At 49.4% G+C, this 13,401-nt stretch overlaps 1 protein-coding gene across 4 annotated transcripts in view; it reads right to left on the bottom strand.

Annotated features, from left to right (window-relative positions):
- Positions 1-7,451, bottom strand: part of Smyd1 (SET and MYND domain containing 1) — a 31,710-nt gene extending 24,259 nt beyond the window's left edge. Inside the window, exons 1-2 of one of the 4 annotated variants that reach the window (XM_048787815.1) lie at positions 7,262-7,451; positions 6,963-7,171 (exon numbers count right to left, since the gene is read on the bottom strand). In XM_048787815.1, the coding sequence (XP_048643772.1) occupies positions 6,963-7,099 (137 nt within the window). In that variant the 5' untranslated portion in view covers positions 7,100-7,171; positions 7,262-7,451. The remainder of the gene's footprint in view (positions 1-6,962; positions 7,172-7,261) is intronic. The other 3 variants (XM_015506373.2, XM_015506372.2, XM_015506370.2) reach the window with 3 other exon arrangements.
- Positions 7,452-13,401: the final 5,950 nt, after the last annotated feature.

The raw sequence follows: 13,401 nt of genomic DNA, 5'->3' as shown, positions 1-13,401 counted from the left end.
TGAGGACTGTTGAGAACTCCAGCCCTGCAGCTTTCTGCAGCCAAGACGCCAAACTAAAGGGGAGACTCGCCCTCAGCAAGGGCAGACCTGGGAGGCTGCCACCTGATCACCCTAACAGACCTGCATTTTCTGAACTAATTGTCCAGGAATTTCTCTAATCCCGTTATTAAGTTGTTTCTATTTATAGCCTCATCTGCCCTCCACCCTCCACTCACCAGCTGCTCCCAGATTAAAGGCCACATGTGTGTCCTGCGTCTGCGGGGCTAATCCTGGCTTTCCCACGGGTCACGCAGTGCTCCAGAGGCCCAAGGCCCAGCTGTCCCCACTGGGTCTAAAGGAGCTCTCTCTGGTTCAGTTTTCAAAAGCAGCCTGGCTGGGACCATTTCTTTAAAAGTCCTCAGCTCCTCCTCGCTGCCCCTTGTGCTTTCCCTGCACACAGGTGTCTGCACAATGTCTCGGCCACCCTAACTCCCACCCAGAATCATCTGGACTTGGTCATGTTTTATTTAAAGGACTTAAAAGCTCTGGGGATGTAGTTCAGTGGCAGAGCCCTCATCTAGCATGTACGTGACCCTAGGTTCAATCCCTAGCACAGAAAAGAGTCATAAAAATTAAAAGAAAAGTCTCCAAAATTATCCTGGCTCCTTCCTTCTTCTTACTATACTTTATAAAAAACTTTGATCTAGAAAATTCACATTACTGGTTGTGGTAGGTTCAAAAATAGCCTTCCAAGGTGTTCATGTCTTAATTCCTAGAACCTGGGAGCCAGTGACCTTTTTTTTCAGGGCTGGAGATCAAACTCAGGGCCTCACACATGCTAGGCAAGTGCTCTGCTCTCAGCCTCAGCCCTTATTATTTTATTTTTGAGACAGGGTCTCCCTAAATTGCCCAGGATGTCCTTGAACTTGGGATCCTCCTGCCTCAGCCTTCTGAGTTGGGATTACAGGCATAATTGCACCTGGCTATAATCATCTTTTGATTCTTCTGAAATTGATGGATGCTTTTTCTTTTATTAAAATTAAATACTGGCTGGGCATGGTGGTGCACATCTGTGATCCCAGTGGCTCAGGAGGCTGAGGCAGGAGAATCACGAGCTCAAAGCCAGCCTCAGCAAAAGTGAGGTGCTAAGCAACTCAGTGAGTCCCTGTCTCTAAGTAAAATACAAAATAGGGCTGTGGATGTGGCTCAGTGGTCGAATGCCTCTGAGTTCAATCTCTGGTACCCCAAACAAAACAAAAACGAATACCATTAATTGCATTGAACACTGCACGAGAAAGCTTGGTAGTAGTACCATGAAGCCCTCTTGGGGGTAGGAGTGCAGCTGATGAGAACCAATGGCCTGGACAACTCAGTCCTTCCCTGGGACCCACCCTGTGTGACCTGGGGGACCATTACCTCTCTAAGCCTCAGTTTCCTCATCTGCCACAGAAGATTGCATAAAAGCCAATGGCCCCAGCATTCATCTGGGCTGGAACCACTCACACCTGATGGAAGCTGTGGACTTTCTCCCAGAGGCAGAAGCGGATACGCCCACACATAGAAAGCTGGACCTTCCAGGTTGAGGTATTTCCCTGGTAAAGGATCCCTGGATCCAAGTTAGGAACCCCCAGGCCACACAGATTCTAAATCCAAGACGGGGGGACTGTTTAGGGGACCTCAAGAGGAGTAACAACACTGCCAGGCCCACCCGGGCCAGGGCAGGCGAGGCTTTGGGTGCCGAGAGACTGGAAATTTTCAGGTGCCCCGGACAAAAAGGCCTGTTGCCTGACTATGTCTTATGTATGAGGCACTGGGTTCGAGTCTCAACACCGCATATAAATTTATAAAATAAAGGTTTATTGACATTAAAATATGTATATGTGTGTGTGTGTGTGTGTGTGTGTGTGTGTAGAGAGAGAGCAAGGCAGGGGGAGAGAGAGAAACAGAATGTTCAGAACACTTTCTTTCAAAGGACAATTCATTATTTTCAGATGGCTATTTCAAGAGGTTCTCCAAAATTATTTGAAAATTATTTGAAGTGTATTATGCTTCTGTTGACCAGCCCAATTCTGAATTCATTCCAGTTTGGCCACATAGTTATTAGGTATGTACATTGTTTGAAAGTAATGATGGTGATGGATGGTGACAGTGGCGATGGTGATGGGTGGTGGTGATGGCAATGATGATGGTGGTGGTGGTGGTGGTGGTGGTGGTAGGGATGGTGATGATGGTGATCATGGTGATCATGGTAATGATGATGATGATGATGGTGGTGATGGTGATGTTAATGGTAATGGTGATAGTGGTGATGGTGATAGTAATAGTGATGGTGGTGATGGTGGTGATGGTAGTGATGATAATGATAGTGATGGTGATGATGGTGATGGTGATAGTAATAGTGATGATGGTGATGGTAGTGATGGTGATGTGGTGGTGATGGTGGTGGTGATTGTGGTGATGGTGGTAGTGGTGGTGATGATGGCATTGGTGGTGGTGATGATGATGATAGTGGTGGTGGTGGTATGATGGTGGTGGTGGTGGTAATGGTAGTGGTGATGGTGGTGGTGATGGTGATGGTGGTGATGGTAGTGACAGTAATGATGGTGGTGGTGGTGGTGGTGATGGCAATGGTGGTGATGGTGGTGGTGGTGGTGGTGGCAATGGTGGTGAATTTCATTCATATTACAATAAGTTACCTGGCTTATCCAGTAGATTTTGGAGTTAAAAATATGGAGGTTTTCCTTTGAGGGTCTGGAAGAGTTCCTAGGCCACCCAGGGAAAAGGCCAGGACCTGATCATTTGCTGAAGGCTTGAATCACTCCTGAGCCCTTTGTCTCTCCTTCTACTTGACATAAAACAAACTGAGTCAGCTAAGATGAAAACCACAGTGACAACAGGAATCAGAGTGCAATGAAGGAACAAGAAAGAAGCAAAGCTGGACATCACTTTAAAAGGCACACACAGGGAAAATATGCACCTCTAAAAATGTCTTCAGATAAGATCAAAGAAAGACTTGCAAAATTAAAGTCAAAACTAATAGAAGACTGTAGAGGAGCTGAAATCAAAACAGAAGGGATTTCAAGAAACGCAGGCAGTGGTGAAGACCTGCATGTAAAGGAGGGGAAAACATCTGAGCACAAAAGTGCAATTGCTCCTCAGCTTACGACAGGGACAGGTGCCAGTGAACACATCCTAAATTGAAAATATCCTGAGTTAAAACGCATGCAGGGCTGCGGGTGCCGCTCAGTGGTAGAGAACTTCCGGGTGCCCCAGGCGCTGGGTTCAATTCCCAGCACAGCCAAAGAAAAGACAAAGATATGTGTGGTCACCTGGCCACCAACACCCTAGCTCAACACAGCGCACTGTGGAGTGTCCATCACTCACCTGGTGACAGCTGAGTGACTGGGGGCTGCAGCAGCTGCCACTGCCCGGCCTCTTGACTGTACTGTGCTGCCCACCACCAGCCCAGGAGAAGACCAACAGGCCCACCTCACAGGGCAGCTCCCACTGGGTGTGGTCACCCTCACACCGTCTAGAGGTGAAGACTGTGGGGAACCGTCCTAAGTGGGGACCCTCTTTTCTTAAAACTTGAGGACATTCAAAGAAAACCAAATCATAAAGTAATACATGTTGATGACTAATAAACAGTTTAAAAGGTCACTTCTCTAATAATGAAAACTCAAATTATAACAATAGTAAAGTAAGATTTTACAGATTAAGTTGGAAAACATAAAAAAGTAACTAATAACTGCTCACCGAGGCTGGGGCGGGTAGGTAAATCTTCACTGCCAGAGAAGGCAGCGTGGCCCCTTTGGGGAGGTGATGTGAAAATCTACATCCAAAGCCTGACAAATGTCTTTTGAAGTAAAAAAAAAAAAAATCTATTTCCAGGAGTTTATCTTCAATAAATAATCAGACACCTATGGGAAGACTTACTAGGAAAGAGTAGGACCCACTCTTGATATCTGGTTAAATTAATAAACACGGGTCAACAAAAGGAGCACTACATGGGTGTGTAAAAGGTGTGGAAGGATGTTAATGGTTTGGAATGTCACAACATGCTGTGAAGTAAAGAAAATAGGTTTCGGGGGAGCTGGGGTTGTGGCTCAGTGGTAGAGCATTTGCCTAGCATGTGCGAGGCACTGGGATCAAGCCTCAGCACCACATAAAGATAAATAAATAAAAGTATTATCCGTCTACAACTAAAAAAAAGAAATTAAAGATATTTTTAAAAAGAAAGAAACAGGTTTCAAAATAATTTCATCTCTTGAGAAAAAAAATATATATAACTCCACTACATTGAACCTAAAGTAACTAAGTGCACCACTTAATATTCTTTAGTTATTAGAAGTATTAAATGATTATTAAACACACCATTTGTATTTACCACTAAGAAACAAAAAAATTCTGCCAATTAAACTATAATGAACCATAGATTTTAGCATCCATCATGATGTTATTTGCTTATTTTTATTCATTTATTCACTCTTGTAGTGATTGAACCCAGGGCCTCACATTTGCTAAGCACGTGCTCTATCATTGAGCTATAACCCCCGGCCCCACATGATGAGCTTGGAGATGTTAAAATGAAATATATGTCCTGGAATTGATAAAATACTATATGTGCCCCATATTCCTTCCATTCTAAAGCAAACTTCTTCCTCCATATTTTACTACCTGGTATTTAACACCTTACAATCAGGTGCACTTACTACCTTACAGTTAAGGGAGTGCTTCTCCCAGCACTCTCACCGTTTCCAGGCTGTACGGGCATGAGATGCCCATAGAAACAGCTCCCTCCTCTGTGCAGCAAGGAATTTGGGTGAATCACTTTCAAACACTATCTCTATTACATTTTCCCCATCAGTGTGTGTGTGTGTGTGTGTGTGTGTGTGTGTTGCTGGGGATCCTTCCCAGGGCCTCCTGTAGGCTAAACATGTGCCTGCCACTGAGCTATGCCCCAAGCCCCCTTTTAATCAATTTGGAGATCATTCACCCCCTTCACCCTACAACGACTGTAATGACAATATGAAATACTGTACAGCATTTTATCTGCAGCATGCTCTAAGGCTGTTTTTGTAGTTATTACTTCAAATTAATAACACATTATTCATAGTAACAGAGATACAGAAGCCACCTACACTTTTGATCCTCAGCAGGTGGCAGAACACGCAGTCCTTAACCTCTGTGTTCGTGAAGAGGGTATGTTGCCCAGAGATAGGTAGTCATTAAATGAAAAATCCCAACAGCCATGTGGTCAGATCCCAGCTGTGTGGACAGATGCTGACACCTGGGCATAACCAGCCGAGGAGACAACAGCGTATGGAGAGCAGACACTCCGCCATAACGCACTTCTCCTCAAGCTTCTCTACAACTAAACGGTGCAACCCGCCCAGCTCCAGACACTCCTGGGAGGAGACTGGGCCCCAGATGGGCTCCGGGGAACCTGAGGTGTTAAGTGGGGGTGCTCTTTTAAGGTCAGGGGGCAGCCTGGCCCCAGAACAGGACCAGCAGTCCCAGACCCTGTGTTTCTGAATTTTGTGTTTTAACTGCAAATCCAGGCTGACTCCTTGTTGTATGTATACACACACACACACACACACATAAACCCACACACACACACATACACACACACATACACATAAACCCACATACACACACCCACACACATACATACACACACAACACACACATGGACTGGTGAGGGAGACCTCACTCCATCCCCAGGGCCTGCTCTCTGACTTCCCCAGAGGGCCTGCAGCAGGGAGAGGACACCCTGAGTGCCCAGCAAGGTGTCTCTGGAAAGCAGCGCCCATGCCCAGGATGGGCGGAGCCACAGCCAATCACAGGGACCAACGGGCCACATAAACATCAGGCAGGTCACACCAACTGCAGGCTTAGAAAGCATCATGTTCATTTAATTACCAGGCAGGGCTTTTGAAAACCAATTTTAAGAGCTAATTTAAAAGTGGCTGTTCTGCGGGGATAGGGTCATGGCAGACACTACTAAAACTGAAGGCAGCACTCTGACGGCCTGGGGGTGGCTCTTCCAGCCACACACCCAGAGAACAGCCACCAGCAAGCAATGGCCACAGCAGGCCTCCCTGCCAAGGCTCGATGGCGTGGAGAATCAGCAGGGCCTTCACAGGCTGAGCGCATGCCCTACACTGAGCCACACCCCAACTCCAGGAGTCACGAGTCTGGGGGGCGGAACTCATCGGGCACCTCAAACCCAGGGTCCGCAGAGCAGCTGGACCAACGTGAACAGTGCTACGCATCCCTAAAGGAAGCAGGTCCCCAAGGATTGAAAGGAAGTGTCTAGAGCTTCCAGTCCCCCAGGAATGGCTGTCAGGAGTGTGTGGTGTGGGGAAAGGAGAGGTTCTAAAAGGGCATCTGAAGGAAGAGGCCATCTCTATAAAAAGAAACCAAAGGCCACTTTGGTAAGTGCCAGTGACTGTATGTAATAACACAAGAACATTCTGGAAAGAAATACATTTAAATCATCACACAGGTTACCTCAGGAAAGACAGAAGGAACCAGGACTGGACAAGATTTTTGAAGGGCACATGGGTCCCTGTGTCACCTCTGTATTTACAGTTGATTTCTTCAAGTCTCAGCAATTCCTTGATTCTTGAACATATGTCTACAAGTCTTTGGCTTATTTAACGTATCAAAGGAAGTTTACAGGAGGGGTCTTCTGCCAGAAGGTGTCTGCCGCAGCACCACGCCCACCTCTGCCCCCCAGCACCCACCCACAGCTGGGCCACGGGCACATGTGTCAGGAGGACGTGCCGGGGCCTCTGGTCACCTCCACCACCCTGAGTCCACAGCACATCTCAGGCAATGCTGGGGCCTCCAGAAGGGAGTTACCTGGCAGCAGTGCCACTTCGCTAAGAGGACCCCGTGGTCACCACCCCCTCCCTGGTGACCATGAGAGCCACCTATTTTAAAGTTTGGCACAAGCCAAAGCAAGGGCCCCATACCTGTCAAAGACCACAGCGGCATAAGCCGGCTCGGCGAAGATGACGTCTGCTGCCCAGAACTCCTTGGTGGCCTTCAGTCCCCGGCCCTTGCCCTCAGAGTTGAAGACCTCCACGTTCTCCATGCTCCCTATTGTCATCTCAGAGTCTGCGGGTGCACGGGGGATGTCAGCGCTGGGCCAAGCCCTTTGTCACTGCTGCTATTTCGGCACCTTCGGCATCCCAAAGAGCAGGACTATAAATGGACAGGCCACCTCCCCTTCCCTGCCCCCTTGGCCTTGGGCCCTCACCTCCCCCTCTACCTCGTTCCTGGAGGCAGGAGTAGGCAGGCAAGAGGACAGCAGCAGGGCGAGGGTCTCACTTGTCACCCAGCACGGCGGAGAAAGCAGAAGATGCCGTGGGCGAGTGCAGCCCTGGGATGGGGCCTGACCAGTTCTGAAAGGTTCTTTGCAAAAAGAAGCTGTGTGCGTGTGCGTGTGTCGGCTCAGCTGGAGCTGGAACAGGGAGCCGGGCAGGAGGGTATTTTTAGCAGCCAGATGCCTCTATCAATCAAGAGCAGACCTCTAGAGTGGCCCAAGGGAAGAGGAAAGGTGGCCTGCTGCTCTGGGACCCTTCAGCTGTCAGGCTCGCATTTCCCAAGCCGGACGCTCCTCCCACCCCAGTCTCTCTGCCTAGTGGAACGCTGCTTAACAGAACTGCACAGGTTCCAAGGGGCATTGCTCCTCTCCAGCACCACCTGGGGCTCCCAGGTGTGCCCCCCCAGGTGGCATGAAGGTCCCAGGCGTGCCCCCTGCCAGGTGTTATGGAGGTCCCGGGCGTGGCCTCCCCAGGTGGCATGGAGGTCCAAGGGTGTCTTGTCCTTAATATCACTGGCCATGCAGCTGTGTCAGAGGCAGGCTGGGCACAGGGAAGGCCGGCTTCACAAACTGTCTCCATCCACCCATCAACCTCCCCTTAAACACCATCTACTGCCAGGAGAACACCAGCGTGCTCTGTCTTCCTCGCCTGGTGCCAGGGCCGTGGAGGGACAGTTCTGAGATCCTCACTGAACTAAGTGCCACTCTCCCTAGCCATCAGGCACATCTCACGGAAGCCGAAGAAAAGCCCAGGTCTGGAAATGTGGCTTATCCTCCCTGTAGTATTTCTAGTTTCTGGATACCTCCTGCCATGGTTTGAATGTGTCCCCAGAGTCCTTGTGCTGGACACCTAGCTCGCAATGCAACAGTGTTGACAGGCAGGACCTTTGGGGGGGGGTGGTGGTTCCCAGTCTCCACCCTTGTGAGCACATTAAGATTAGGGTTAGTGTTAGGGTTAGGGTTACGTGGTGGGTGGTTCCCAGGGTCTCCACCCTTGTGAACACATTAAGGTTAGGGTTAGGGTTAGGGTTAGGGTTAAGGGGTGAGTGGTTCACAGGGTCTCCACCCTTGTGAGCACATTAAGGCCATTGTCAAGGGAGTGGGTTAGTTATTTTGGGTTCCTGATGAAAGGACCCCCCGCGCCTCTTGCTCTCTCTCCCTCCCTCCCTCCCTCCCGTCCTCCTTCTCTCTCTCCCTTCCTCTCTCTCTTCCTCTGATGCCTTCCACCATGTGGCAATGTAGCAAGAAGGCCCTCACCAGACGTGGCCCCTGGAGCCTGGACTTCACAAGCTCCAGTATCACGAGTCAGTAAGTTTTCTTTTACAAATTATCCAGTCTCAGCCCATCATGGGGGTGCACGCCTGTAATCCAAGGTACTCAGGAGGTTGAGGCTTGAGGATCACAAGTTCAAGGCCAGCCTAGGCAACCTAATGGGACTCTGTCTCAAAAAAAAAAAAAAGGTAAAGGCTGGGAATGTAGCTTAGCAGTAAAGGGTCTGTTACTGTCACCCTGACACAAAACCTAAGAGCAAGGTGACCGTCTCTACCTCGCCGACTTGTTTGGGAGTTAAGTGAGGTCACATGGAAGGACAGAGCCTGGCACTTGGCACTTCATGTCACATCATTCAGTGACGGCTCTTCTACTCTGTTTATTCTGTTCCATTGTCCTCCCCAGACTACCAAGATGTGCAGGAATTCTAATGGACCTTCAGGCAAATTGCCTCTCCCCACTCTCCGGTGGCTCCGGATAGCACACCCCAAATCCTCTCAGACTGCACATCCTGGTGTGGAGGTCCCTCTCAGCCCGGCGGGCTGGACGGTATCTCAGCGACTTCAGATGGATCCAAAGAGCACAACAACTTAAGATGGTGAAAGCTGGTGCCTCAAAGAGTAAACATCACACACTCCCAAGAGAAAAAAAAATATTATGGAGGAGACTGGTCGGCTTCCAGCGAAGTGCCCACACCCATGTTGCCTGGTGACAGCTGGTCCTCCCTCAGCCTGGCAGGGCCCTGTGCTCTCCTGTAGACACTGGACTGGAACAGGTTCAGCCCAAGCCGTCATTGAGGACAAAGTGGACCCGCCCGAGACCAGAGCTTGAGTTACATCCCTGGGTGCAACCTTACCAGATCAAAGACAGGAATACTGTTGAAGGCAGAATCAGGCCCCCAGGGATGTCCAGGCTCAAATCCCCAGAGCTCTGAACATACCTGACATAGGATGTCCATGGAGTGACTGTCTCCACGAACACTCATGCCGAGACAGGCAGGTGGTGCACGCCTGTAAACCCAGCACTAGAGGCTGAGGCATGAGGATGGCAAGTTCAAGGACAGCCTCAGCAACGTAGCAAGACTCTGTCTCAAAACTAAATTTTTAAAAAGGGCTGGGGATGTAGCTCAGTGGTAAAATGCCCCTGGGTTCAATCCCAGGTACCACAAAAAAACAAACCAACAAGAAAACAGTGGTGAACGTGATCCCCACATGAGGTATCGTAGGGCAGAAGCTTAATGGATCCAACAACGGCATCCGGAGATGGGAGTGCAGAGGGCAATCAAGGCCCAAGGAGGACTGAGAGCGGCCCTGGTCCAATGGCACTGGAGAGACGGATGTGGGATGCTCTATTGACAACCTATGGTGCTTGGGTCTTTGCAGCATCCCCACCAGTGGGCAGGCCCTCACCAGATATGGCCACCCAGTCTTGAATTTCCCAGCCTTCAGAACCACAAGTGGAACACGCTTTCTTTATAAGTGACTCAGTCTGTGATATCCAGTTGTAGCATCGAGACACATGGCAAAGGGGACTTTGCAAATGTGATGGAATTAAGGATCTTGAGACACAAAGATTATCCTAGATTATCTGGGTGGGACCAATGTGATCACGGGGATCCCCATAAGACCAAGGCAGGAGGGTCAGGATCAGAGAAGGAGTCATCACAATGGACGCCAGAGGGTCGGAGTCCTTGAGCTCTCTGGAGATTCAGTGCTGCTGACCATAAAGATGGAGGAAGGAGTCACGGGCAGAGAAGCGGCCGACTCTGGAAAAGGCAGCGGAGCAGGCCCTCCCTCCCGCTGCTCCAGGGCAGCGCAGCACTGTGACACCTTGATCTCAGCCGGCGAACCCCAGGTCTGGCTTCTGACCTCCAGAACTGTAAGATGATAACTTCATGTTTTTAAGTCACTAACTTTGTCCTTATTTGTTACCGTAGCGATGGGAAACTCACATATAAAGTATTGAAGTAGTCTCTCCACACAGTACATATCACCTAAGGCTCTTCTGCTACTCTGAAATGAAGTTCATACAGAGTGTAATTTACTAGCTCTTACAAAAAAAAAAAAAAACACAATCAACTATTATCCCACCCTAATAAGGGGGGAAGAAAATGAAAGGTAACTTATAATAAATTAAAGTACCTTGATGGTGGGGCTGGGGCTGGGGCTCAGAGGTAGAGCACTGGCCTAGCATGCATGAAGCACTGCTTTGATCCTCAGCACCATATAAAAATAAAATAAAGGTATTGTGTCCACCTACAACTAAAAAATAAATGTTAATACCTTGATGGTAAATTAAGATGCCGGTTTGCTCACTATTCACATGCTTGGGTCCAACCACAGTAGAGATGTGATGGAGTGGTCAGAACCGTGCACATCTGAGTGAAGCCCTGTGTGGGTTGATCTGGGGACACAAACCCCACGCGGGGCACAGTGCCCAGGGCATGGCTTCCTGAGATGGTAGATGTCTCTTGGCACAATCTCCCCTATAATGTTCAGTGGATAGTAGAACTTCTAAAAATTGCTCTATGATTCCATACAAAGCAGAGTTCTGGACCCAGGTGATTATAAACGGGGTTTTTGCCTGCTGGAGAGGCACATCTGGCTATCTGAGTCTCTTGGGACAGGCAAGGGTTTTTCATTATCCAAGGCTGTTCCTTGCTTCCAGGACAGCCAGCATTTCTGGCCAGCATCAGACAGTCAGGAGAGTTGACCCCAGACCAGGCTGGTCGGGGGCAGAAGGCACCGGACCTGCCAGGTAGCATGTGAGCACAGACCCGATGAAAGAGCTCTGAGCCCATTTGCCCCGGCTGGCACCCCGGCTCCTCCAGTGACTTTTCACCAGGATGCTGATCTTTCCTGGTGGCCCTGGATGGACAGCATCATGCCTCTAGCACCTGGGGTCACTGTGATAACCAAAGACTCTCATCACATCTCTAAACTCTTCCCTGTGGTGGACTTGCCTCCTCTGGGAATGGCTGCTCCTTGTCTTCAGGAAAAGTACATTCCAAATCCTTGGGATTACTTGTCACCCTGGTGGAGGTCACCAGAGAAAAGCTACAGGAAGGACACCAGAGCTTTCTTGGACATCATACCTCAAGAGGGATGGAAGAGGTAGGTTCATTCCACACCTCCTGAGAGATCCTCCAGGACCAGGGTGGCATATCTGCGTGTGACTGGCACTTCGGGTCAGTTCTGTGACCCATGGGGCAGATGCCCAGGCTATCGCTATACCTCTGTGTCAGCAGAAATGCCCGTGTGTGCACACGTGTGCACGCGCACACACACATGCGTACGCACAAAGAACATTACCACGGCTACCCAATGCTCCCACACCCTAACAAGAGTTCAAGGCCATTGGTGCAAAGCAAAGGTAGTGCCAGGCCCCTGTCACACACCTCTGTGGTGGAAGGAGGTGGTGAGGAGGAGGCCAGGCCTGGGGGCTGTTCTGGAGACAGCGGTCAGTACCATGTCATGAGATGAGCCAGGGGCTTCAAGTATCCTCGCAGCATAAGGAGGCGCTCCGCTGGCTTACACGCACCTAGGCAGACTCTGTCTCCAGAGCCTGCTGCAGCTCCCGGATGTTTGACCATAAACCTGTATTTACATGATCATCCTGAGCCTGATGACACAGAGGCTTCAGAGTGACTAACTCCCCTCAGCTGGGTGGGTGACGATTCAGGGAATATGCACAAAAAGTATGAACATGGAGAGGGAAAGCAGACCCACACAGTCTGTGATAGGTTTTGGATCTTTGGGAAGTTGGTGTGCCTGTGTGAATAGGGTGGCCACTGACCTACCACACCTGGGGAAAACTACTCCAGCCTTTGGGTCCCTGTTGAGCCACGGGCCTGGGGAGAGCACATCTAGTGGCCAGTCTAGGAACTGCAGGATTTTACATCTTCCCCGAGGCCTGCTGTAGTGACAGGAGACCCACCCTTGGCTGGGCCCGGCCTCTGCACCCCAGTACCTGGTACTGAAGCTCATTGAGCTTTTTTTCCCCCTCCTTTTCTGTACTGGGAATCAAAGTCAGAGCATGACGCTTCTTGGCAAGTGCTGTACACTGAGCTACATCCTCAGCCCTAACTTTCACTTAGGCCGGAGTCCTTTAGAATGGTTTGGGGAAAAAAAATTTAAGAATATTTTGTGACACACACAAAAAAATCACACAAAATTCAAATTTTAATGGCCATATATTTAATTTTATTAGAAAACAGCCACGGGATTTACATATTTTCTAAGGCTGCCTTCACACTTCAACAGCAGAGTTGAATAGAACACAGAGTCCCCAGAACCGAAAAAAACTTACTCTCTGGCACTGTTCAAAAAATGTTCGCCAAGCCTTGCTCAAACTAAAATGGCTGCATGCCTGGACACCTAGAAGAGGCCACAGGAGCTTGCTGCTTCAACAGCCATCCCCTGGCTGCTGCATTCACTCATTTCAAAAGCAATGTCAGAGACACTATCAAAGAAAGGCTCTTGTGCACGTCTAGCCCACACCTAGGATGAGCAGTGCAGGTTCTCTCCTCAATACTCATTATGTTCTATGCAGTTTCATCACTGAAAAACACATTCCCTCTGGTTCCTGTGTTCTCACAAAAATAAGTATGAAGCCGGGAATATAGTTCAGTGGTAGAGCACTTGCCTAACATGCATGAGGCCCTTGGTTTGGTCCCAATGCCCTGCCTCTAAGAAATCCTTAGTTTCAAACTGCTTTCCATCAGAGAATTCTTTTTTTTTTTTAAAGAGAGAGTGGGGGGGCGGGAGAGGTGGGCACGCCTGTCCGCAGGGCGCTGGTGTTCGTGCAGGCAGGGCCCC

Source organism: Marmota marmota, unplaced genomic scaffold, assembly GCF_001458135.2.
Source record: "Marmota marmota marmota unplaced genomic scaffold, marMar, whole genome shotgun sequence".
Lineage (NCBI taxonomy): Eukaryota > Metazoa > Chordata > Mammalia > Rodentia > Sciuridae > Marmota > Marmota marmota.
The sequence above is the reverse complement of the archived record's forward strand: the minus strand, read 5'-3'. Positions and strand labels throughout refer to the sequence as shown.